We start from the raw sequence: 25,512 nt of genomic DNA on the forward strand, positions 1-25,512 counted from the left end.
GCGAATAGGTGTAGTAGGAATGAAAAGGTAGGTAAGATAAGGAAGTACGGCGATTGAAGGGAAAGGTAGGCGAACAATAGGAAAGGCATTAGAGAGAAGGAAAGGAACCGTCAAAGGAGAAAGGTTAGGATGGCAAAAAGGGCGGGAAGCTCGGAAGGTGTCGGTAAGGAGGGAATGAATAGATATGTGGTAAAGCAGAAGGAATCTGACTTAGATGGTAAGTCAAAAAGGAGGGTTACATTTAAAGAGAAAGAGGAAGTGCGGTGTGGGAAAAAATAAGAAAGGTTAAAGAGGAGGTACAGGAAAAACTTAAAGAGATTAAATGAAAGAAGAGTTGAAGGAGCGCATAAAAGATATTAAAAGGGAAGGGGAAGCTTGGGAGGAGAAAATAAATATAATTGAGGGGAAAGTAGGTGCGATTTAGAGAAGGAATTAGAAAAATTAAGGAAAATTCCCGCTCTACGTGCCCAGAGCCACGCAACTGCGCGCACTGAGCCTCAAGCGACGCAATTCTTTCGCCCTGCTCTTTTATGATTTTTAAGAGCTCGGGTATTTGATCTAACTTGTGCGCGAAGCCGGCATTCACCGACTCTTGCTGCTCCATAAAGGCAGCGATCCTCCTATCTGACTGGTCAAACCTGGCAGCAAACCTTTTGTCCGATTCGTCAAATCTAGAGTCCTCTTGTCGGACTCCTCGAGTTTAGTGGCCATCTTCTTGTCGGACTCTTCAAGCTTAGTCAGAATCGACTGAAGGAGTGTGTCAGTGGGCTGCAGCTGCGCGGCAGAAGCAGCAGCAGCTCCCGCACCCGGGGAGGCAGAGCAGACCCACGGAGAGCATCTCTAGGCGGCGGCAGTGCTGCCAGCTGCCAGCATGCCAGTAAAGGCCTTCACACATAAAATCGCGTAAGAACGTAAAACGTAAGCGTAAGAAAATCGACCAATCCCAATCAAATATTGTGCTGTCCGTAACCACAGTAGGGGGAAATACTTGATTGGGATTGATCGATTTTCTTACGCCTACGTTTTACGTCCTTACGACATTTTATGTGTGAAGGCCTTAATCGGCCTCTGGTCGCATGGTCGCATAGGGAGGGGATGACGTACACAAGCGAGCGACCGTGTTCGTGTGCGCTCGGCACTTCGGCCAGCTTCGGCGGTAGAAGAGTGCAGACATACAATCTGCTGTCTCTTTCTTTCTCGCTATAGCTATAGCTAATGCCGCCAGCCGCGAGAATCGTACTCGCCGCTCGTATGTTAAATTCTTTTCGTACCTGTAAATAAATCTGTAAATGGAAATATATTCTGTACATAAAAAGATGTAAAATAATTAAAGAAATAAAGAATAGAAGAAGCGTAAATGATAAATAAATAATAGAAATACGCACTCTTGGCCAACATGTCTACCTCTTTCTTCAAAGTTCCGTTATGAATTAAGAAAAATAACTTGTAATTAATACAAGAAAAATTGAATTAAAAATTAAATTATTTGTCCCAAATAGAAAATTAGAAAATATTTTGTTAGTATACATATATCAGTATATTTAGAGTATATTTGTCTACTTTTTACTCTGATAATAGCAAATAAACACAGTAAAATTATAGGAAAAATATTATTTTTACAATAATAATTCTGTTTTTAATTTTCTAAATGAAAAACGGTAATCTCTTTCGTTATGAAAAAAATTTAAACAATTGCTTATTTGACAATTCAACAATTAATAAAAAATTATAATTCAAAAATAACGTTTTACACAATTGTAAAGCATATTGCAATTATAGTGCATAGGAATATACACAAGTAGGTATTAATATTATCACAATATTAAACAAACAACTGTTTATATTTCCTAATAGTGTATACCCTAATACATTGAAAAGGGAAAAGTTATGCGCAGTGTCATTATTACAAGTGGTCTTCCGCACTACCTATGAGGTGCCACTAAAGGCCATTGTGCACGTAACAAAATTTTAGTCATGATCGTAAGGCCGTAAGAAAATAGACCAATCACAGTCGATTATTCTCCTTGAGCTCGAAGAATAATCGACTGTGATTGGTCTATTTTCTTACGGCCTTACGATCATGACTAAAATTTTGTTACGTGCACAATGGCTTTTAGTGGCACCTCATAGGTAATGCGGAAGACCAATTGTAATAATGACACTGCGCATAACTTTTCCTTTTTTAATGTATTAGGGTATACACTATTAGGAAATATAAACAGTTGTTTGTTTAATATTCCCTAAGAGCAAAAAGTCGACTTTAAGTCGACTTGAAGTCGACTTCTACCGAAACTGACTTGGCAGAGAAGTCGACTTTTTTAAGGACGAAAGTCGACTTGAAGTCGACTTTTTGCTCTTAGGGAAGCATGAGATAATTGATTGGTTCATATGCATGTGCATAAGGAAATAGACCAATCCGTTTCTTTATGCATATGTTTATGCACCTATGCAAGTTTGTCAGGATAGGGCCGGTATCACAGTCTCCGATTAACGTGATCCTCCGATTAAACTCACTCTTCGTCTCTTTCTAGGGAAACAGTTAGAAAGAGATGCAGAGTGAGTTTAATCGGAGGATCACGTTAATCGGAGACCAATCGGAGACTGTGATACCGGCCCATAGACCTTAAAGCGGGGGACACACACTTCTGCACAACGCATAATGCGTAAGCATAAGAAAATTGATTGGTCCATACACATGTGCATAAGAAAATAGACCAATCAATTTTCTTAAGCTTACGCATTATGCGTTGTGCAGAAGTGTGTGCGCCCCGCTTAAGCTCTAGAGCATGCGCATGTGACCCCAGAGCCTAGTGCGTGTACATACGTATGCGCTCCTGAATGTTCACAATGTGTGCAATCGTCACTATACATAACTGGAATGTTAAAATAAAATTTTCAATAACTTACAGGTCTTAGGGCCAATTTTACCAACCACAGTTAGCTTAACCGATGGTTAAAGTTAGCAGAATTGACCAATAGAAATGAATCCACCCTGCTTTCTATTGGTCAATCCTGCTAACTTTAACCGTCGGTTAAGCTAACTGTGGTTGGTGAAATTGGCCCTTAACATTACCAATCAACCACTAAACGATTGGTAAAAAAAGAATTTAAAATTCCCAACAGTCAAAGTGTATAGGCGCTAAAGAAGGTTAAAAATTTGTTGACAATTTAATTCTTTCTTTTTAAAACACGAAACTACCAAAAGGTTTCAATGCGGTACCAAACATTATTGCCAATCAATCGCCAATCGATTTAAAAAAAAAACTACCACAAAGTGGGGGAGCTAAGAGAAGATCAAAAATTTGTTTTTTCGATTTTCTAAAGAAACGCGCAACCACACCAAAAATTTTTAATGCGGTACCAAACATTGCCAATCAATCGCCAATCGATTAAAAAAAAAAAAAAAACTACCACAGTCAAAGTGGGAGGGCTAAAAGAAAATCAAAAATTTGTTTTTGATTTCCTAGAAAAACGAGAGACTACCGAACGTTTTGAATACGGTACCAAATACTACCAATTAACCACCAAACAATTGGTAAAAAAAAAAATATATCAATAATCCACTTGGGGGGGGGGGGGGGCTAACTTTGTTGAGGTCTCTATAAATCAGCCTTTTTTCTACCGTGTAATTTGGATATCCGCCGCGAGAGATCGCGAGTGACCAGCTTCGTAATTTCGACTATGATATGGCTGCTCTTTCGTACCGGTGCGCGTCGGCCTTGCGCTCCGCGTGTGCGTGTTATGTGCGTGCGCATGTATTTAATTTATACATGGTATACGCGGGGATCTCGCTCTTCCTCACGAGCGGTAGTCCTGGTTTCTATCGCGATAGCTACGCGACGAGTTACAGTGTCAATATAACGAATAAGGCTAATAATGCCGTTGCAAGTTCACGACGTGCAGGTAATTATTCTGGTTGAGATCAAGCGCGGGCGATTTTTTCTCGGAATCATTGCGCGACGACGGAAAAAAAACTGTCGTGAGGTTATCCCGAGTGAACGTTCGTTCGCATCTCTTTGTCGCTTTGTGATCCCTCTCGATTGAAATACTCCCGCAGAACGTAGAGCCGAATGATATTTTTCCTTGTATCTTTTCTACAGCAAAATGTCGTGGAGCCAATGCAGGTTGATGCTCCTACAGAGGATAATGATAATGCTGAGGAAGAACCGTATATAGTAGAAAACCCGACGCTTGTACGTATGAAGATTGATTCAATCTAGAAAATTATTTTATATTTGTTAAGCGTGGGAATTTAGTCTTGTTCCATTCAATCTTACTCATACATTACGTTTTCTTTTTATTAGGACTTGGAAGTATATGCCAATAGCTATACCGGGCTTGCAAAACTAAATAGGCTTATATACATTGCTGATCATTGTCCGTCGTTACGAATAGAAGCGTTGAAGATGGCAATTACTTATGTGATGACCACGTACAATGTTGGACTTTACATAACGCTGCATAAAAAGCTTGTGGAAGCTATGGGTTATACCTCTGGATTGCCAGACATAGCGGCGCAGTCAACCTCTCAGGATATGCCAACGATGGATCAGACATGGGTAGAGACTCGGGCTAAGAAAGCCGCTCTTAAATTAGAGAAGTTTGATACCGATCTAAAAAATTACAAGAGCAACTCTATCAAGGAGAGCATACGAAGAGGTCATGACGATTTGGGAGATCATTATTTGAATTGTGGTGACCTTGTTCACGCTTTAAAATGTTACTCCAGAGCACGGGATTACTGCACTAGCGGCAAGCACGTTGTGAACATGTGTTTGAATGTAATCAAAGTTTCCGTTTATCTACAAAACTGGTCTCACGTACTTAGTTATGTCACCAAGGCTGAAAGCACACCAGACTTTCCAGAACTGCACGGTAAAGAAAACAACCAGGCGATAGTCACGAAGTTAAAAGTGGCAGCGGGCTTGGCGGAATTGGCAACGAGAAAGTATAAAATGGCCGCAAAACATTTTTTACAAGCGTCCTTAGATCACTGTGACTGCCCCGAGCTGTTGTCCCCTGGAAACGTGGCTCTTTACGGAGGACTTTGTGCTTTAGCCACTTTCGACAGACACGAATTGCAGAAACAAGTTATATTTAGTAGTTCCTTCAAATTATTTCTAGAATTAGAACCTCAACTTCGAGATATAATTTTCAAATTTTACGAATCAAAATACGCATCCTGTTTGAAGCTGCTCGATGAGATAAAGGATAATATTCTCTTGGACATGTACATAGCACCTCACGTGAACTTATTGTATACACAAATTCGAAATAGAGCCTTGATACAATACTTTAGTCCTTATCTGAGCGCGGACATGAGACGAATGGCAACCGCATTCAATAGAACTGTATCTGAATTGGAAGACGAGCTCATGCAACTTATTCTTGACGGTCAGATTCAGGCTCGTATAGATTCGCACAATAAGGTGAGGACTGTTCATTTGATTTACTTATATGTATATATATTTTTTTGTGGGACATATAAATTTATAAAATAAGAGTATATATATATATATATATATGTATATATGTATATTTATATATATAAACCAATTATAAAAAAAATTTTATATATATATATATATATATAACTATGCACAATTGATACAATTGTTGCAGATTTTGTATGCAAAGGACGTCGATCAGCGTAGCACCACCTTTGAAAAGTCTATGAGCGTTGGAAAGGATTATCAGAGGCGTACCCGTATGTTGATCTTACGAGCCGCGATGTTGAAACAGCAAATTCACGTAAAGGTAAATTACAACTGGAAAAGCTTTCTTGCGATTACATTTGTTCATCGTTACATATGTATGAAGTATGAACTGTATAAACTTCATCAAGAGATATGTCGTTTGCTTTTATATTTAAAGGTATCTACTTAAAGTATTCTACTTAGTTTTTTTTTTTACGATAGAGTCCTCAACGCGACAGCACGCAAGGAGGTGAAATGTCAGTAGCACCTGGAAATGGCACTTTAGCAGTAAAAAATTGAAGTCGTACGCACGTCGGCATCCGATTGTGGGAAGAACCAAATTTACATGCATGTCTCTTTCAACTGCCACGTCCATCTAGGTATGAAATAAGATTTCACTATACATTCGACATTATGTTATTTCTGCAAAGTCAAAGACCTGTACCTCATTTTCAACGTATAATATATGGCATGTATATATATACATATATATTATTGCTACGTTGCGTTGTTTTAAAAGAACAAAGTGACTTTATCTCCAGTATATTGATTATAGAATCATTAAAAAGTGTAACATAGACTAACTCTACCCGATTAATTAAACATAATGTGGTCTCTTTTGTAACAAAATTATATCGAGAAACCGTAAATCTTAAGTTCCTCTGTATACAAGCAATGTGAATAAACCTAAGATTTTAACATACTCCACTGGAATTAAGAATAATTATAAATAAATTCATTGTATTACAGCTTTATACATATATCTATTATCCTCATAAAATACATTTTTATTTTCTCATATTTCTAATCTTCTAATCGAAGAGATAAGATAACTTTTATTTGCGATATTTTGACTTCTTATAGTGATATTTTAGCATTTGTTGAAAATTTCTGTTTTCTGTATGTTTCAGTTAAGTATCGAAACTAGAGTAAAACACTTTAGATCGCTTTAGTACACTTATAAAATTGTCCGAAAACTATCCTTTTCCCTTGACAGTTTAATAAACAGCCATAAAATGAATGTGATACGAAGCCTAGTCTTACAAGCTTATGCACGGGCGCATGCCTAGGCTTTGTATCATATTCATTTTATAGCTGTTTATTAATTAACTGTCAAAGGAAAAGGATAGTTTTTGAACAATTTTATAAGTGTACTAAAGCGATCTGAAGTGCTTTTTTATCCAAATATTTTTTTATTTGAAAATGGCATGCAAGAATTCTCAGGGTGTCATTTCTCGCCTCTGACATCTCACATGACCGTGGGAGAGCCTTAAGGATACTTAGCTGCACTTTAGAAGTGATAGCTGGAACTTATTTAATAGGTTGCTCTGTAAGCAGTAAGAGCGATTCACTAGTATATCAGCATTTCAATAAGAGCTAGATTCACTAGTTCTTTAAGGTGATCCTAAAGCCGTGATCCTAACCGGTTTTTTTCAGTTTTTTTCTTAGCACTAATCTTTTAATTGGCTTTATAGAAATGCAAAATTCTTGTCTAGAATTAAAGTACGCATCAAAATCTAGGTCATGGTGGTCGAATTTATATCAAAAACGAAAAAAATTAATATTTTTTGTTATACGTGACGACCACCACATATAAATTCGACCACCATGACCTAGATTTTGATGCATACTTTAATTCTAGACAAGAATTTTGCATTTCTATAAAGCCAATTAAAAGATTAGTGCTAAGAAAAAAACTGAAAAAAATCGGCTAGGATCACGGCTTTAGGATCACCTTAATAACGGTAGATTAAGAAATCTTTCTCTTTTGTCGAGCTTCAAACTTTTGAAAGGTATGTAAAACTTTGTTTATTTGTAACTGTTTATGCTCGACAGCTCCGATAGGAAAAGATTTATAAAATTATATGACGAAATCTGGATGAAATTGGGAATGCTACAACTATGTCTCAATCTTTGCAACGATACTAGTAGAAATTTCGACTTTTGTGCAAATATTGATAAAAATGTACACCAATTTATTCCTAAATAGTATTTCAACAAGACAGCAACGTTATGATGAATCATCTTAGCGGAATATTTACAAAAAATTGCGAAATAATTGTCAAATATATTTGAGTTTTATTACGTGTTACTCCTGCATTACATAGCCGGTTCAAAAGCCATTACCGCGTTCCGTGTGCAGGAACATTACATTAGAATCTCTAACTGGAATGAGTGCTGCTATATAAATCCAAGGTAGACGCGGGTAAGTGAGCGATATGAGAGAGAAGTTCCAAGTTCCTCTCTTCTCCTTGTCTAGCCTACAGCGTAGTTAATAGCGAATTCGGACGCTTGCACTAGTGCACACTGAGTGCGCACTAAGGCTTGTTCTTAATCAATTGTTATATTTACAGATCATCTTAAATACTTATTAGTCTGTAAAATAATTTGTACAACATCCATATAGATATTACAGATTGTTTTATTGGCTAAAAAGTTTTTAAATGTGTATTTAAGCGACTTTAAATATAAGAATTAGATTATAAACAAGCCTTAGTGCGCACTCAGTGTGCACTAGTGCAAGCGCCCGAATTCGCTATAAGAGTAGGGAGGATGGAGTGGAGATGAAGTACAGGCCGATCAAGAAGACCAGATAAGGATAGAGCGCTGCTCGAGACACCTTGACATGCTCTCTCTCATATCCCATAGGCAGGCCCAGCGCTCGTTCCAGTTTATATATTTCAGTGATAAACTGCAAACAAAATTATTTTAAGGGTCGACAGGAGTAACACTACCGACCTCTGTCGGGTTGCTTAGCTGCGAGTCCGTATTTTATTTATTATAAATTTTTTAAAAGCCAAAATGGAAAATCCGGCTCTGTACCAGCTTGCGGCTGATCTTACTGATTAAAACGAGCATAAGTGAAATGAGATTCGTTAATTAATTTGGCTAAAATTTGGGACAAGCCGTTCCTAAGCAGCTTTGCAGGCTTGCTTAGAGCTGCAAAGCTGCTTAGGAACGGCTTGTCCCAAATTTTAGCCAAATTAATTAACGAATCTCATTTCACTTATGCTCGTTTTAATCAGTAAGATCAGCCGCAAGCTGGTACAGAGCCGGATTTTCCATTTTGGCTCTTAAAAAATTTATAATAAATAAAATACGGACTCGCAGCTAAGCAACCCGACAGAGGTCGGTAGTGTTACTCCTGTCGACCCTTAAGGGGATCCTACAGTGACTGGCGAACTTCCTCGATGTCGATAATGTCACCTTTCTAATGTCTATATTGTCTATCGTCCTTTTTTCTGTTTTGAACTTGTCATATATCTATATCTGTCCTTGTCTAACGTAGAGGCATCTGTCTTTGTACATTCGATTATCTGCGCCATCTCTTGACACCACCACACCACGCAATATTGCTTATCCTTTCAACCTGAATGTGCTTTTGCACATCCTATAAAAGTTATATCAAAGTAATCTTTTTTCTAGGTTTTCAATCTTAGATCTAATTGCACGATATTGTTCTTAAATGTTGTCCCTAGGTCATGCCGGTCTAATTTTGTGGATATTTATCGTGGAATTTTTGTACAAAGCAAATATTGTCGTCACGTATACCAAAAATTAACAAAAATATTAATTTTTTTTCGTTTTCGATATAAATTGACCACCATGACCTAGATTTTGATGCGTACTTTAATTCTAGACAAGAATTTTGCATTTCTATAAAGTCAATTAAAAGATTAGTGCTAAGAAAAAAAGCCGGTATTACAGACGGCTTTAGGATCCCCTTAAGAGTCACGGCAGAGAGAAACCTGAGAGAGGCCATCCCGGCATTTTTCGTCAATTTTTCTGTGTCACATTTTCCGACGCGCCGCCTGAAAAAGTGCGTATCAACACGTCGTTTCGCTCGGTAACCGCACATGGTTTGCGTCCGTGCTAATGGTTCGTGTCCGAACTAGCCAGTTAGAGGGGATATGCTGCGGCCGCGGCGCACAGTAGAGCCGTTTGCGCGAATCGCGGAAAAAATTATGTTACTTATAAAATATGCAATGAATGATCATAGAACCTTTCAATGTTGACTTATAAAAATTGCAAAAGTGTATATTTATTAAAAATTAATGATATAGGAACAAGTATTTGATTGAAATTAAATAAAAATTCAATTTACATTTAATTTACGTATAAGAGCAAAGTAATTCGTGCGTCGATCATCGCTTAAGTCTAAATTTTTTTGATGTGGTTTACTTCTTAAACTAGTTATTAACGGATCGGATGACACGAGCATCATATGCATAACATCTTCATTTGTAAACAGACGGCTACATTTTCTACTATGATTAAGTCGATATCGTTTATAGTCCTTAATTATTTCTTGCCTCTTGAGCTTCTTCCGATAATGTCCCAAACAGGTAACGCTGCATTTTCCGAGGCATTTTCTATAATTTCCTTACCGTGAAGAAGAATTTTATGAACGGTAATTGGCATAAAGTACCAAGAATATTTTTCAATAAATATTTCCGCTGCCAAATTGTACGCATAAAAACCGAATTTTTCTGAATTTATTTCTTCACCACAATTAATCGTTTGTAATATTGTGGAAAATCTTCTGATCAATTTCTCGTCAACTCCAGTTATTTCTGCTGTGATTTTTTGATCAGCAAAAAATCGTCGAGAAGTATTTCCGTCATTAAATGATCCGGAACCTTGTTTAACGATGTCTACCCTCAGTCCAAGTTTATTATAAAAAGCGTCTTGTATTCTTTTTTTTGTTTCTTCTTTTTTAACGCGTGTTTCTGGCGTTGTTGACCACTTTGTCTTGAAAGACAAATTGTAGGCAATATGTAATATACATTCCATGAATTTGATTCATGCGTGCAAGGGTGACATTCCTAATTTGAGTGCTTCTTTTCTTTGTTAGACCTTTTATTAATTTCTGTTAAGTTGTTCATTTGAGATGGTTTGGAACCGCAAATGAACCACGAAGATATATATATATATATATTGCAAAGCAATACAATTTGAATACACAAAAGAAACTGCTGAAAAAATAAAAAGTGAAAAGCAACGTATGGATGACGAAATTGCTCAATTACGAGAAACAGAAATAGAAAAGTTCGGAACCACATTCAAAATAAATCATCAAATGATATTTACGATGATAAACGGTAAGGTAGCTCAAGCTGTAACCCACACGCCTTCATCATCTTCGTGGTTCATTTGCGGTTCCAAACCATCTCAAATGAACAACTTAACAGAAATTAATAAAAGGTCTAACAAAGAAAAGAAGCACTCAAATTAGGAATGTCACCCTTGCACGCACGAATCAAATTCATGGAATGTATATTACATATTGCCTACAATTTGTCTTTCAAGAATAAGTGGTCAACAACGCCAGAAACACGCGTTCAAAAAGAAGAAACAAAAAAAAAAAGAATACAAAACGCTTTTTATAATAAACTTGGACTGAGGGTAGACATCGTTAAACAAGGTTCCGGATCATCTAATGACGGAAATACTTCTCGACGATTTTTTGCTGATCCAAAAATCACAGCAGAAATAACTGGAGTTGACGAGGAATTGATCAGAAGATTTTCCACAATATTACAAACGATTAATTGTGGTGAAGAAATAAATTCAGAAAAATTCGGTTCTTATGCGTACAAGGCAGCGGAAATATATATTTATTGAAAAATATTCTTGGTACTTTATGCCAATTACCGTTCATAAAATTCTTCTTCACGGTAAGGAAATTATAGAAAATGCCTCGGAAAATGCAGCGTTACCTGTTGGGACATTATCGGAAGAAGCTCAAGAGGCAAGAAATAAAGACTATAAACGATATATTGACTTAATCATAGTAGAAAATGTAGCCGTCTGTTTACAAATGAAGATGTTATGCATATGATGCTCGTGTCATCCGATCCGTTAATAACTATAGTTTAAGAAGTAAACCACATCAAAAAAATTTAGACTTAAGCGATGAGACGCAAGAATTACTTTGCTCTTATACGTAAATTAAATGTAAATTGAATTTTTATTTAATTTCAATCAAATACTTGTTCCTATCATTAATTTTTAATAAATATACACTTTTGCAATTTTTATAAGTCAACATTGAAAGGTTCTATGATCATTCATTGCATATTTCACAAGTAACATAATTTTTTCCGCGATTCGCGCAAACGGCTCCACTGTGCGCCGCGGCCGCAGCATATCCCCTCTTAACTGGCTAGTTCGGACACAAACCATTAGCACGGACGCAAACCATGTGCGGTTACCGAGCGAAACGACGTAGTTGAGTTGCACTTTCTCAGGCGGCGCGTCGGAAAATGCGACACAGAAAAATTGACGAAAAATGCCGGGATGGCCTCTCTCAGGTTTCTCTCTGGCGGGGAGCACACACTTCTGCATAACGCATAATACGTAAGCATAAGAAAACTGATTGGTCTATTTCTTTATGCACATTTGTATAAACCAATCAATTTTCTTATGCTTACGCATTATGCGTTGTGCAGAAGTGTGTGCTCCCCGCATTACGATAGATGTAGTTGTAGCTTTATGCGGGGACTGCGGGGTCTACAATGGCCTAGTTTACACCGATCACTTGACACGCGTATTAAATAGTAAATAACTAGTAAATAAGTCTGATTATTGGCTGATCAGTTCAAATATACTATTTGATACGCGTATCAAAAGATCGGTGTAAACTAGGCTAATGGGAGTCGCAAAGTCGAATCGTGAGTCGCAAGAATTGATCAATCACATACTACGTTTACGCGAGCATTACTTCTGTAGTAACTTACGATAATTCCTTCGCGTAAACGGGATTTTGTAGTAACTTACGATAATTTACTCCGCGTAAACGAGTGATATATCGTAAGTTACTACAGAAGTAACGCTCGCGTAAACGTAGTAACAGTCGATTATTCTCCTCAAATTCGATTGTGATTGGTCAATTCTTGCGACTCACGACTTTGCGACTCTCATTGTAGACCCCGCATTACTTTTAGAACCAACCAATTAACGCAGAGTGATGATAAAATGAACTCAACAGTTTGTGCAACAGTAGTTGTGTCTGCTCAACGCGCCCATTGTAGACCGGCCCTTATTAACCTTTAGCACACACAGAGATCCGGAACTCCGGACTCCGGAAGTGACTTCAGACGTGAAGCATATAGATTGCGTCGAGTGTATACATACGAGTGCACGTTCCAATCGATATGGACGGCGGCCACGTACGGAGCCTCCTCGTTCATCATGTATAAACAAGCCGAGCGTGTTTTCTGACGGGACGACGTGCGAGTGGGAGATATCGGTCGCGGCCGTAGGCACTCGCGCCACACGACCGACCTGGAACGTCGTTCTTTCGCGTGATCGCTCTCTCGCGACCGGATGTGTCGTCATGCCATGTTGGCCAAGTCGGGACATGATGACAGATTTTATACGTTAATATCCTAACCGCTAATCGGGATACATAATTTTTCTGCTGCCGGACACGTAATAAAAACGTCCAAACATGGTTTTGGCGGACCTCGGACGTAAGATTACGTCCGCCCTGCGGTCGCTCAGCAATGCGACCGTCATCAACGAGGAGGTGAGTGTTTGTTTATCGGTTCACCCGCGATACGCGTGGGACCGATTCCCGCGAGGGTAATTTATAAACAAAAAACCGGGGTGTCGCGACTTCTTCTGTTCCATACTCGGCATCGTTTCTTTCATTTTCGCATTGCGCTTCTCGAAATTTCCATTTATTTTCAACAATCTCGTTGTACGTGTCAAACTTATGTTTACGCCGCGGCTTGAATTTCTAATTTGTCCGAAATCACGACAATACCGTAGGCCTGTTCTTTTTAACTGAACTTTTTACACGGTTTATCTTTTTTTCCTTTTTCTTTTCAATGTGAAAAGAAAATGAGGAAAGGTGAGCTGTGTAAGAAATTCAACTAAAAAAAAAACAGGTCTCATGTGTTAACAATTGACAGATGATGCGCAATGAGTTTTAGAAAATTATCTCTATTGATTTTTTCAGAAAAAATTCTTTTTGTTGGAATTCTTTGAGTGTCCTACATTACACATTTATTGTCCTTGACATCATATTGTACATTCTGTTTTAATATAACTGGTTAGATTAGTGCCATATCACTTTTATTGATGAACACTTCTGTCTCAACAGGTTTTAAATTCTATGCTGAAGGAGATATGTGCAGCGTTACTCGAAGCTGATGTAAATATTAGATTAGTAAAAAAATTACGTGAAAATGTACGCCAAGTTATCGATTTTGAAGATATGGCTGGTGGTCTTAATAAAAGGAGGATGATACAGAGTGCAGTCTTCAAAGAACTCGTAAAGGTTAGTCTGTCATCTTGAATTTTTAGCAGATAACGATGTGTAAACAGGTTTGGAATAGTACTGAAGATACAGCTCTTAATATTTAAGAATATAGCTAATCCATCATTTTTTTCAGTTGATCGATCCTGGTGTCAAAGCTTATCAACCAGTAAAAGGCCGTCCTAACGTGATTATGTTTGTCGGTTTGCAAGGTTCCGGTAAAACAACAACTTGTACCAAACTCGCGTATCATTACCTTAAGAAAAATTGGAAGGCGTGCTTAGTATGCGCCGATACTTTTCGTGCCGGTGCGTACGATCAGATAAAGCAGAACGCCACAAAGGCTAGAATACCATTTTACGGAAGGTAAATGAAGGAAAATGTTTACACTTGCGATATTATGCTGCTGTTTAATATGTTTTTCATGATATGTTAACCAAACAATTTTTAAATTTAGTTATACAGAAGTAGATCCTGTAGCAATTGCACAGGATGGTGTCGATATGTTCAAGAAAGAAGGATATGAGATCATTATTGTAGATACAAGTGGGAGGCATAAACAGGAAGAATCATTGTTCGAGGAAATGTTGCAAGTCGCGAATGCTGTGGTAAAATTATAGCGCTTCTTTTATGTATATGCGTAGAAAAAAAATGTCAATTTTTAACGCTAAGTCTTCACATGTTGCAGCAACCAGACAATATTATCTTTGTAATGGACGCAACGATAGGTCAGGCGTGCGAAGCGCAGGCAAAAGCTTTTAAAGAACGCGTTAACGTCGGTTCTATCATAATTACAAAATTGGACGGCCACGCTAAAGGCGGTGGAGCACTTTCTGCGTAAGTTTTTTTTTTTTAGTTCTTAGCTTAATAATTGTATATACTTTTTTGCAATATGTTTATGCAAATTAAAACAGTATGAAGTTATTTCATTATAAATGTTAATTTTTACTTCTAAAATAAGCAATGACTTAGTTAATAATTTTTCTTTTATATATATATATGTATGTATGTATATATATATATATATATATATATATATATATATATATGTATAAGAAAACTTATTAACTAAGTCATTGCTTATTTTATACATATGTGTGTGTATATGTAATATTCGATTCTCTTCAGTGTTGCAGCGACACAAAGTCCTGTAATATTTGTTGGTACAGGAGAACATATAGACGATCTAGAACCGTTTAAAACAAAACCATTTATTAGCAAGTTATTGGGTATGGGAGACATTGAAGGTCTTATTGACAAAGTAAACGAACTTAATCTAGATGATAACGAAGAATTACTTGAAAAAATCAAACATGGTCAATTCACCTTACGAGACATGTATGAACAATTTCAAAATATTATGAAGATGGGACCATTTTCACAATTAATGGTAAATAATATGAAAAATTAACAATTGCATGTATTTTTCTAATAAACTTTATAAAATAAGATTTATAACGTTTGTATTTGCTATAAAAATAGAATTGTAATTCATTTTATGATTAATTCTAAAGTTTTATTGTGTGTAGGGTATGATCCCTGGATTTAGCCAAGATTTCATGTCGAAAGGGACAGAGCAAGAATCAATGGCAAGATTAAAACGACTCATGACTATTATGGACAGTATGAATGACTCAGGTTAGTTATTTAATATTCTTCCTTTATATTGTTCCTTGTGACAATTTATTTAATTTCTTAGCAACATTTATTACATTGTGTCTTTATTTCAGAGCTGGATAGTAGAGATGGAGCCAAGTTATTCAGCAAACAACCTGGAAGGATAGTGAGAGTGGCAAGGGGTTCTGGCGTAACAGAGAAAGAGGTCAAAGATTTAATTACGCAGTATACAAAATTCGCAGCAGTCGTTAAGAAGATGGGTGGCATAAAAGGTTTGTTCAAAGCGGGAGATATGGCGAAAAACGTTAATCCTACACAAATGGCGAAACTGAATCATCAAATGGCTAAAATGATGGATCCGCGTGTATTACATCAAATGGGTAAGCAATTTTATACAGATTGAATTCTTATTTTAATATAAGTTAAAAAACGTTCTTTTATGTGCACATTCTTCATAAATTTTTGTATTTTGTTACTAGAGTTAAGTCATTTTTTATAGTATTCTAAAAATATAGAAGGTACATTTCGTTTATATTGTGATGCTTTCTAGATTATTTTTTAATTTATCTCCAACTTTACAATTTGACCGTAGATTTTTCTGTAATCAATACTTTTTATCGTGATTATTTTAGGTGGTATGCCAGGGTTGCAAAATATAATGAAACAGTTACAACAGGGTGCTGCAGGTGGATTGGGAAATTTAATGGGCGGTTTCGGTGGTAAATCCTGAGACGAGGTTCCAGGCAGTGCATGTACTGCCGTTAAGGACATTAAGGACGTTAGGATCGTTAAATACCGTTACATACATCTCAAGAGAAAGTTGTGTCGTATCTGAGTTACAGTACTGAAGAAATTGTGTTTAAAAACTTTGTTTTCACACATGCGTGTGATTTTATAGGTATGGAATCATGGAAATAACACTGTTGATAGTGAATTCTCAACATCTTTCTATTTTTTTTTTTTTTTTATCGTTCATCGAATCGTAAATATCTTTGGATGTAAATGCAATAAATTATCCGAATACACTATAAAATGTGTCATAATGAAAAAGCTAATTTATTTCGACTGTTTATAACCCTTTCATCTATCCTGGTATCATAAATTTTACTAAAGATGGTATCATTTATAAATCAGCTCGTTACTCTCTTTCGTTATTAAATACTATAACTACATGGATATTAGATGAGAAGTTTTACTTGGATATATTACCATAATCAAATAATAAAGGTACACATAATGTGTGATAAATGTAATTATCAATGTAAGTATTCATAAGAGGAATGTATATTGTTATAAAAAAATAAATTTCGGGCAAAACAGTTTCATATATTTTATACTTCGTGATATTGTTATAATGAGATCAGTTAACATGTCTTAAATACTTATAACAATAATTATCTTATCTACACGTACTTAAAAAAGTAAAACTGACGTTGACGCGAATTAAAAATCTACTCTGAAAACAGATGACGCTTATATATGCTTACAATTCTGGATAATATAGCATTTTCGAATTGATTAGAATTTTCATTAATGATTATATTAATATCTCTTTTCGAAATTATTTTATATACAGAGTACTTTAAAATTATTTCGGATATTATTTGCTTGTAAAACATACGGAAATAATAGCCACGTAGCAAACGCCATATGTATCTTTACATAATATACAATTCAACGCGTATAAATATTTTCGCGTTTAAATATTTTTGATTTGACTCAACCAGGTACAAGTGCTATGCCCTATTAATCAGCATATAATACTAGGTGATTAAAATACTTCCGCAACTTATTTGTATAAAACAATTTTTGAGCAACTGAGGTAGAGTATATATATCAAGTAATACATTAAATAGGAATGTAATGGAATGGATCATTTCAATGTAAGCTTTAAGCTTTCGGAATAGTTAGATTCATTGATTGCGCGTATTTCTATTGACATTTGACATCTTGTTACTTGTCCGACTCCTTAAATAATACTTTCGAGATGGTACGTGTCAAAGGAAACGTTTCGTTTGCACCGTAGCAAGTGCCGTTCCAATCGTCAACATTTAAAGATAGTATCATGGCTCCCTTGAAGCCATTGGTACGAATCCATGTACTCTGCAACACAAACGTTTCAACTGAGCTTATATCATTGTATGTTTGTACATTACAGATTTTTACAAATCTGCTCGATTTTATATTAGCAAGGTAAAACGCGTTACCTTGTAATGAACGCTCTCCTCATTGTCATAAGATATCCATTCTCTGCCTTTAAACGTATATGGTACACGGCTCTCCTTATTAAAGACGCTCGTAGCTCCGGATTTAAGAAATTGACAAACCGTAGGATAAGACACGAAGCCCTTTACGCCAAGCTTCCCGAATCCGTTGGCTGGTGCTTGTAAATTATGATTCAATGGATTGTCCAGTTTGTAGGAGTGGCCATAAGCCGGTATGCCGACGACAATCTTCTCTCGCGGCATTCCCTTCGCCATCCAGTATTGAGCAGAGAAATTCACATTTAATGTGGACAAATAGCCTGTCTCTGAGCAACGAGGAAAGAGCGGGGCGTTCAGATCTGTCACTGGGAAGTACCAAACATAGAAGTGATAATCGTACGACATAAGGTTTATAAAGTCGACGTGCCTGAAAAAGATGATGATTTACATTTTTTTTCAAGTATCTTATAAATTATCGCATTTTTTAATACGACACATACTCTGCCATTTCAGGAATACTGTAACTCTGATCTACAATGGCCTGTGGTGCTGCAACTGCTACAGTTAAAATTAACTTTTGTCCGCTATGATCAAATTCCTTTCGTAATTCTTCTAACAGCTGCACAAAGCGTATCCTTTCGCGATCGTCCGCTCCTAACCAGGCTGGAAACTCCCAGTCAACGTCAAAGCCGTCCAAGCGGAAAGTCTTAGTTACATTTAATACTGATTGGATAAACCTGGACATAGGGACATTAACGATACTTGTGTATCCTAAATGTATATCATGTACAGGAATGGAAAGCCACATAAACGTACTTTTTTCTATTTGCGTGATTTTTCACCATCTCGGAGAAACCATCGTGGAGCTCATTGTATCCGCCGGCACTAATCATGACCTTCAAGTTTGGTTTGAGATTTTTTAGAGCGACTACTCGCTCGTACACCCACGCATTGTTACCTATGTCGAGCGTACTGTTCACCACGCCCGCAAAACCCACGATAATATGCGTACAAATATGAGGGTCAATGTGCGACGGACTGAGCTCCCACGACGTGTTCAGGTCCCCCGGTATTGTATAGTAGCATACGAGGACCTGGCTAAACAGAGAATAGATTTTCAAATAAGACACGCATCCATGCTGGATAGCCAAATATGCCAAAAAATTGTGCATAATCTGTTACAAATTTTGTCAACAGAATACTAATAGAAATACAACAAAAATCTGTTAGCAAAATATTATAACCAATTGACTGCAGAAATCGAACGAGATCTCATAGCTATTTAAATAATACATTCCATTTAAATAGTTTAACGATTCTGCTAGATTTCTGCCGTCAGATCGTCAGCAAACTCTGCTTACAGAGCTAACCAAAAGTTTGCTGACAATAAACAGAATTTAATGCAGAGTATTCTGAATCTGTTGGTAAAACGACTGACATACTATTAACACTTTGCTTACTAGGTACATACATACAAGAGTTTGAGGTAGATTATAACAATTTATTAACTCCAGCTACATAGCCAAGAAGTGGGTTCGGTTTACAATGTTTCCTTAACCATTCTTTCTTCAATATATTTCCCTTGGTGGTGTCCAAACGAGTCTAAGATAGATAAAATTACGTTCGATCGGAGAGTTTCTCACCTGGTTGTATCGTGGTGGTATTGCTCCGATGTGCCGAAACTTGTGTTCCTGTCCGCATTCTGATTCTCCTTCGCCGACTCGGCGTACATCCGAGCCCGACGTAGCCACGTAGCAATCTTGGCATCGTCAATGTGTTCCTCGACGAATCTGTCGGCTCGCGATGTCTTCAGCAGGAGTATGCCGAACCAGGCGCGCGTGACAAACAGCACCGCAACGAACAGGAATGACAAAATGAGGCAGACGACTTGTGTTCTCCAGCGCGTTCTGAAAGGAATGCCCGATTTTCAGATCGCTGTGCAGACGTACAAGAGACGACATGTGTGGGGAGACCTGTCGGTCTAGAACGTTGCATTTATGCGAACAACGACAAAGCATGCAATCCTACGCGATGAGAGAGGGGAAAGTTCAAAAGCCAGCGATGACGTATATTGTTTGTCGTAGCGTGAAAAATCGATACAAATTTCCCTGATCCCTCTCCCCCGTCCCCCTCTCCGCCCTGCTGCCCTTCCCCTTCTCGCGTATACATATAATTATAAATTTAATGATAAAAAAGCTCCGAAGGACAATACATTTGCCTCTCGAGGAGCTTTCGTTTTCGATACTCACTGTCGTTTGGTTAGCAATTCATACTTGGCCTGCACCATAGGTCTTTGATTAACCATCGAATGATTTATTACTTTTTATCGCACCGTCGAGCGTCCGTGCCGAGTTCGCTTCCCGCCGCAAGAAATGAGACAGATGGAAACGATCCGAACGTCCGAGCGTCGAGCTGTCAACTCGCTCCGATAATCGGACGCGATAATCTTCGTCCGCGACGCGCGGAAGGGATACACTCGTACGAGTCGTACGTGAAGCTAATTGAAAACGCGGTGCCCATAAAAACGCGTCGATTTCGCGGCGATGTTTACGATTGCATAAGCGCGGAATGGGCGTGTTCCATCGCGATTTACCGCGACTAAAATGGGCCGCGACGATATATGCGAATATGCGCGCGTATACCGCGCGATACGACGGCGCGAGTTTTTGTCACTTGTCACTTTCCTTTTTTTTTTTTTTTATTTTTTTTTCGTTGCTACTGCGGACAGTGCGGACCGCCGATTGGCTCGGAAGTGCAGTACTAGAAGGCGAAAATATCTGAAGGGGGCGGCGTGGGTGTCGTTCCACTCCGCTTTTGTTTACGCTCCGTGAATGAAATTACGATTTAAGAGAAAGGGTAGAACTGGTCGAAGCGAACAAACCTCTATCTTAGTTTGTTCTCCAAGGAATAATAATAATTCGACGAGACAAGAAGGCAAGAGCTGCCCTTGGAGAGCGTGATAGATAAACGAGTGACTGGTGCTTTTTAACCTCCAAATCTAACAATGGAAGAGGAAGAGTATGATGTGTTATCGTTTACGATCCATTTACAATCTGAATACTATTTTATTTGGATTAAAGATGATGGCTAAAGAGGTGCCTAGCAAAACTGTCAACTGCTATGTGGACGAGAGGGGGAGTATAGTGAAGCTGACGTTACGCATCCTGGTTCACTAACGAGCCTCACAAAGGAATAGATAAATTATTACCTTTATCTGGTTAACGCAATATTGCATATCATTCTAATGCATATCCTATGTGAAATCAGCCTTTGCTTATGAAAATTCATGTGTTTGCTTCGTATCCTATTGTACTTCCAATCTATCTTTGAAGACCTGTATCTTCTGGCTATAATAGTTCGTAGCACCTTAAAATTTAGTGGTAATCATATTTTGTTATGTTATTTTGAATGCTAGATTAGAATTTCATTTGCGCGACAACACATTGTACTTCCCTTATAAGATATACAGGAATCTACATATATGAATTGTAAATAATTACTCACTTTCTACTATATAATCTTTGCTTTTTTTTAACACAGACAATCATTTTCACAAATTACAGTTACTTTATGACGAGATCTCATATGTATACATATTGGTATTACATATTTATGTATATGCATATATATTACATTTCAATTATCGAGTGTTAATAAAATTATTTAAAAATATCAGCTGCAAATTGTATATTTATATTTGCGTGTGTGTGCGTAACAATCATATATTACACATATACTGTGTACACATAGCACCATTGTTTCCAGAAAAATACGATTGCTTCTGAATTAATGTATAAATATTAAATATATAAACATATATTTTACATAGATATATATTTTATGTATCAAGAAAATATTTAAAAAACGATAACTATATATTCAGACTAGAATATAATAAAAAAAAAGATCGATAAAATACTATAGCTTTTCCCTTATCCCTTTTCCATATGTGCAATCGATTGGATCAGCCTTATTCATAAAGTTAATATAAGAAAAACTTACAGTGAGAAACTTGTAAGTACTTATTAAGTTTGGAACAACAGCCGGATATTTTCACATCAAGAAGCGAAACGGGCGACATCGCAATTCGTAACATTAGCCGGATAACAGGACCTCATCCTCCGGCCTCGGCAAACGTCGGTAACGTTCCTGCGTTACCAAGTATGTGGATAAGCCTCCAAATGCTATGAGCAGCAATCCTATGAAGTTTATCAGCATTCCTTCACTCACGAAGGCTGAATATTTATTCCTGAAATTTCGAGCGCAGAAAAATGTATCTTTCAATCACACGTTATTTTTCTGAACAATCTACCGGCTACTAACTGCAATGCGTAGATCGCTTTCTCGTTGAGTCCCAACAAACACGAGGCAATCGCGCTCACAAAAGCTGCTACGCCGAAGTATACGTGCATTGGCATGTAAGAGGCTCGTAATGGAGATTGCAATCCAGGAAAGAGAAACGAGACGCATCCAGCAACCCACTGTAAAACAGAGCGTTGACACGTATCTCCGAATTATCAGGCAAGTTCCGTATATTTACCTGACAGCAGAATAATATTACGGTGGTCAGCCCGACCCAGCTGTGTAGCGAATACATGTTCGGTATAGGAGGCGAAGCTAGATTGTGGCTGTCAAAGACGGCTACTAGAGCGATCACCACTAACAATACAATAAATAACATCATTCCCGCGTGAGTCAACTTTAGTCGACGTTTGCGAACGTTTCTTTGCGTCCTATAGAGGAGCATAGCTGTAAGCAGAAAACAGAAAACTTGTAAATCGTATGCGACCATACGATGTAGGAAGTTACTTTTACACATACCATTAGCATACAGGAACACGAGTCCTATGGTCATTAACAAAGGATGCCAATTAAATTCGAGCCCTGGATTAGATCTCCATGAGAAACCATTTCTAAAGTAGCTTGTCCACACAATCACCAAGATTACGAGAAGCGCGCCGCATCCCTCAGTAATACTGAGAAGGGGAATGAAGCCTTCCAGAGAATGAGATTCCGTTTGTGGTGATTCTCTTATTTGCTCCATATCTAAAAAAACGCTTTCACGTCTTATCGTATGACAGAAATATGACAGATAAATGTTAATAAATATAACAAACATTGATGAATATTAATAAACATAACATATGTGTACAGGAAATAATATACAAAGTAAATCTCAAAAGGAGAAAAACATGAAGTTAATTCTACAAGGGCTTTACATGATTAAATAAAATTTATCAAATTCTTAGCTGCTGCAGACATACCTAAGCATCTTACATATTCGTAGGGATAATTCGACATTGTGCGTAAAATCCAAATGAAAATAATAATGACGAATTTCTTTTCATGCAGATGTTATAATGCGACGGTGGGACTTTGTAGGAGCAACAGGTGAGACGAAAGACAGAAGACAAGCGGTTGGTAGGTCTTTTACAAAAAAAAAAAAAATGAAAACAAAATGCATACGAACGCCGTTCTGGAAAAATGTGATGATTACGCATTTAAAGGTATCGACTAAAATATTAACAAAACGGAGCAATTTTCACGTTTAATTCCATACGAATTCCATATGTGCGAATTGCAGTGTGTACAAAGGAATAAGAGACGTTTCATGTGCGAAGTAAGCAACGTTATTAGATGACAGTGTATATGTTTCGTCGCACGCAGGCTGATACGGAATTTACTCGAATGACAGCTGTCACTTTTTATCTCTCGAACTAGATCAGGCGTTTATCGGCGATAATTGTTATCGCGAAACGATATGCATATACGTACAAGAGGGGCTTTCAACAAACGCAACAAGCCGTCTATCGCACGTACTCACCCTCACCCCCTGTGCAACTGTTGTAAAATAATACCTGTCGGACACTGCCGGATAAGATCAACAAGTATCGTGAGATATATATGTATATGTGCGTTTAGGCCGTGTGACGTCACGCGATAGAGAACGTTTATCGATTTTTCTGCGAGATAAGGGGGAAGATGAGGCTCTCACCTGCAGCTCCGTACACAAGGCCGTAAAAATTGAAGCAGCATTTTGTAAAATCGCGTCAGCTGCCCGTATTGTGATTGATTTATAATATCTTACATTGCACTAAAAAATCACGGTTTAACCAATTATGACAGTAAATGTCGGCTCCTTTATTGATGTTGTGGATTACCAATTACGTGACATACCGCCATGTACTTGGTTGGATAAAGCGCCATGTTTGAAAATGTAAATATTGTAAAATTTAAAATATTAAAAGTAAAATCTTAACACCTTATAAGTAGGTAAAGATATACCAGAAATTAAAGAATAAATATTTTAGACTCATTTATAATTATATTTTATTATTTATGAAATATAATAAACAAATGAGTAAAAATAATAACAATATACTTTACAAAAATAAATCATTATATGTATATATATATATACATATATTTTTTTTTTTTATGTGTAACATAATAGAAATTAATATAAATAAAATTTACATACGTTTAAAAATATATAATTATAAAAATTTATATTAATACATTCGTCAAGATCATACAATCTTCGTTAATTTCAAATTTAGAGGCCAGAATATATATATATACTTTCAGGTAAGTGGTGTTTATCTCCTTATTATCGTGTATTATATGTATAGTTGATCCGCGAACGAACCTGTTAAATTGTTTACACTTATTGGTTGTGACCAGACAAAAAATGGCAAAAAAAATCTCTGGTATACCGTATTACCAGTTTAAGAGGATCCTAAAGCGATGGCTGAACTTCCTCGATGTCGATAATGTCAACATTTCTAATCCTGTTTTCTCTATTACTACGTTTACGCGAGCGTTACTTCTGTAGTAACTTACGATATATCACTTTACGCGGAGTAAATTATCGTAAGTTACTACAAAATCCCGTTTACGCGAAGGAATTATCGTAAGTTACTACAGAAGTAACGCTCGCGTAAACGTAGTATATGACATCTCATCTCGCGTGGAAGCAGAAATATGATATATACTACGTTTACGCGAGCGTTACTTCTGTAGTAACTTACGATAATTCCTTCGCGTAAACGGGATTTTCCTTCGCGTAAACGGGATTTTGTAGTAACTTACGATAATTTACTCCGCGTAAACGAGTTACTACAGAAGTAACGCTCGCGTAAACGTAATAGTGAGAAGGTTCGAATACTTCGAGCTATTTTATTCTAAAAGTGTACATATTTTTTATTTTATGGAGAAACGGTGGATTTCCTAAAATTAAATATATAAAGATTATAATGTAATTTTCAAGAGAAAACAGCGGACAAAATCTGCCAATATTTATAGTAGCTTTCATGAGTTTATTTCAGAACAGTATAAAAATAAATTTTTACAACGAACTTTACGGAAAGCTGTTTTAGAAACTGTAACTAGAAAAAGTTCACAGGAGATATATTTTTAAACGAAAGAAACATACGGTTGCGGAAAAAAAATATCAAGAATTTACTAACGATGTTATTAATGTAGTTTTTCTAGTATTTCGCTGAACAATTATTTCAAACAAATGTCACCCAAGAGATTGAATCGCCCAAAAAATTCCAATTATGAAAAAGAAAAGAAAGATAAAACTAGTATTAATTTTACCTTTTGAAGGTCTTTTGGAGATCTAAAGAAACTAAACTCCCTTAATTTTATCTGTGAGATTTTTACAATCTTTTACAGCGCAAATATATCCATTACCACACTTTATTTAATATTTCTTTCACAGATC

At 36.9% G+C, this 25,512-nt stretch overlaps 4 protein-coding genes across 7 annotated transcripts; 2 read left to right on the top strand and 2 right to left on the bottom strand.

The window, feature by feature from the left end:
• The first annotated feature begins 3,742 nt into the window (after positions 1-3,742).
• Csn1b (COP9 signalosome subunit 1b) lies at positions 3,743-6,399 on the top strand. Its single transcript, XM_071775686.1, has 5 exons — positions 3,743-3,903; positions 4,101-4,193; positions 4,305-5,429; positions 5,623-5,757; positions 5,919-6,399. Exons 1-5 carry the CDS (start codon positions 3,877-3,879, stop codon positions 5,994-5,996), a joined length of 1,458 nt encoding a protein of 485 aa, XP_071631787.1. The 5' UTR covers positions 3,743-3,876; the 3' UTR covers positions 5,997-6,399.
• Positions 6,400-12,753: 6,354 nt separating this feature from the next.
• Srp54k (signal recognition particle 54k) lies at positions 12,754-16,634 on the top strand. Its single transcript, XM_071776675.1, has 9 exons — positions 12,754-13,227; positions 13,807-13,983; positions 14,099-14,328; positions 14,420-14,570; positions 14,651-14,799; positions 15,091-15,352; positions 15,492-15,600; positions 15,693-15,959; positions 16,212-16,634. Exons 1-9 carry the CDS (start codon positions 13,150-13,152, stop codon positions 16,307-16,309), a joined length of 1,521 nt encoding a protein of 506 aa, XP_071632776.1. The 5' UTR covers positions 12,754-13,149; the 3' UTR covers positions 16,310-16,634.
• A 250-nt stretch (positions 16,635-16,884) lies between these two features.
• Positions 16,885-20,549, bottom strand: LOC139812049 (chitinase-3-like protein 1). Its single transcript, XM_071776676.1, has 6 exons — positions 20,033-20,549; positions 19,427-19,690; positions 18,600-18,881; positions 18,284-18,520; positions 17,787-18,210; positions 16,885-17,682 (listed from the first exon to the last, which is right to left on the bottom strand). The coding sequence occupies exons 1-6, from the start codon at positions 20,086-20,088 to the stop codon at positions 17,533-17,535; spliced, it is 1,413 nt and encodes a 470-aa protein (XP_071632777.1). The 5' UTR covers positions 20,089-20,549; the 3' UTR covers positions 16,885-17,532.
• A 738-nt stretch (positions 20,550-21,287) lies between these two features.
• LOC139812052 (transmembrane ascorbate-dependent reductase CYB561) lies at positions 21,288-23,765 on the bottom strand. 4 transcript variants are annotated; one of them, XM_071776683.1, is made up of 5 exons: positions 23,642-23,765; positions 22,605-22,829; positions 22,324-22,532; positions 22,107-22,264; positions 21,288-22,032 (listed from the first exon to the last, which is right to left on the bottom strand). In XM_071776683.1, the coding sequence occupies exons 2-5, from the start codon at positions 22,825-22,827 to the stop codon at positions 21,879-21,881; spliced, it is 744 nt and encodes a 247-aa protein (XP_071632784.1). In that variant the 5' UTR covers positions 22,828-22,829; positions 23,642-23,765; the 3' UTR covers positions 21,288-21,878. The 4 variants fall into 4 exon arrangements, with proteins under 4 accessions (XP_071632784.1, XP_071632781.1, XP_071632782.1 ...); XM_071776680.1 differs by having other exon boundaries at positions 23,608-23,764; XM_071776681.1 differs by having other exon boundaries at positions 23,559-23,646.
• Between the last annotated feature and the right edge of the window lie 1,747 nt (positions 23,766-25,512).

The sequence above is a fragment of the Temnothorax longispinosus genome, chromosome 4 (assembly GCF_030848805.1).
Source record: "Temnothorax longispinosus isolate EJ_2023e chromosome 4, Tlon_JGU_v1, whole genome shotgun sequence".
NCBI lineage: Eukaryota > Metazoa > Arthropoda > Insecta > Hymenoptera > Formicidae > Temnothorax > Temnothorax longispinosus.

Bases quoted from the DNA above. Each gene is read 5' to 3' on its own strand.
- Csn1b (XM_071775686.1), top strand. From the start codon at position 3,877: ATGCCGTTGCAAGTTCACGACGTGCAG. The intron at 3,904-4,100 runs GTAATTATTCTG...TCTTTTCTACAG, and splicing joins TGCAAGTTCACGACGTGCAG to CAAAATGTCGTGGAGCCAAT. The intron at 4,194-4,304 runs GTACGTATGAAG...TCTTTTTATTAG, and splicing joins TAGTAGAAAACCCGACGCTT to GACTTGGAAGTATATGCCAA.
- Srp54k (XM_071776675.1), top strand. From the start codon at position 13,150: ATGGTTTTGGCGGACCTCGGACGTAAGATTACGTCCGCCCTGCGGTCG. The intron at 14,329-14,419 runs GTAAATGAAGGA...TTTTAAATTTAG, and splicing joins AGAATACCATTTTACGGAAG to TTATACAGAAGTAGATCCTG. The intron at 14,800-15,090 runs GTAAGTTTTTTT...GATTCTCTTCAG, and splicing joins GGCGGTGGAGCACTTTCTGC to TGTTGCAGCGACACAAAGTC.
- LOC139812049 (XM_071776676.1), bottom strand. From the start codon at position 20,088: ATGGTTAATCAAAGACCTATGGTGCAGGCCAAGTATGAATTGCTAACC. The intron at 18,882-19,426 runs GTGAGAAACTCT...TTCTCTGTTTAG, and splicing joins TACCACCACGATACAACCAG to CCAGGTCCTCGTATGCTACT. The intron at 18,521-18,599 runs GTACGTTTATGT...CCCTATGTCCAG, and splicing joins AATCACGCAAATAGAAAAAA to GTTTATCCAATCAGTATTAA.
- LOC139812052 (XM_071776679.1), bottom strand. From the start codon at position 23,084: ATGTCGAATTATCCCTACGAATATGTAAGATGCTTAG. The intron at 22,533-22,604 runs GTATGTGTAAAA...TTCTGCTTACAG, and splicing joins CGTGTTCCTGTATGCTAATG to CTATGCTCCTCTATAGGACG. The intron at 22,265-22,323 runs GTAAATATACGG...TCTGTTTTACAG, and splicing joins TAATATTATTCTGCTGTCAG to TGGGTTGCTGGATGCGTCTC.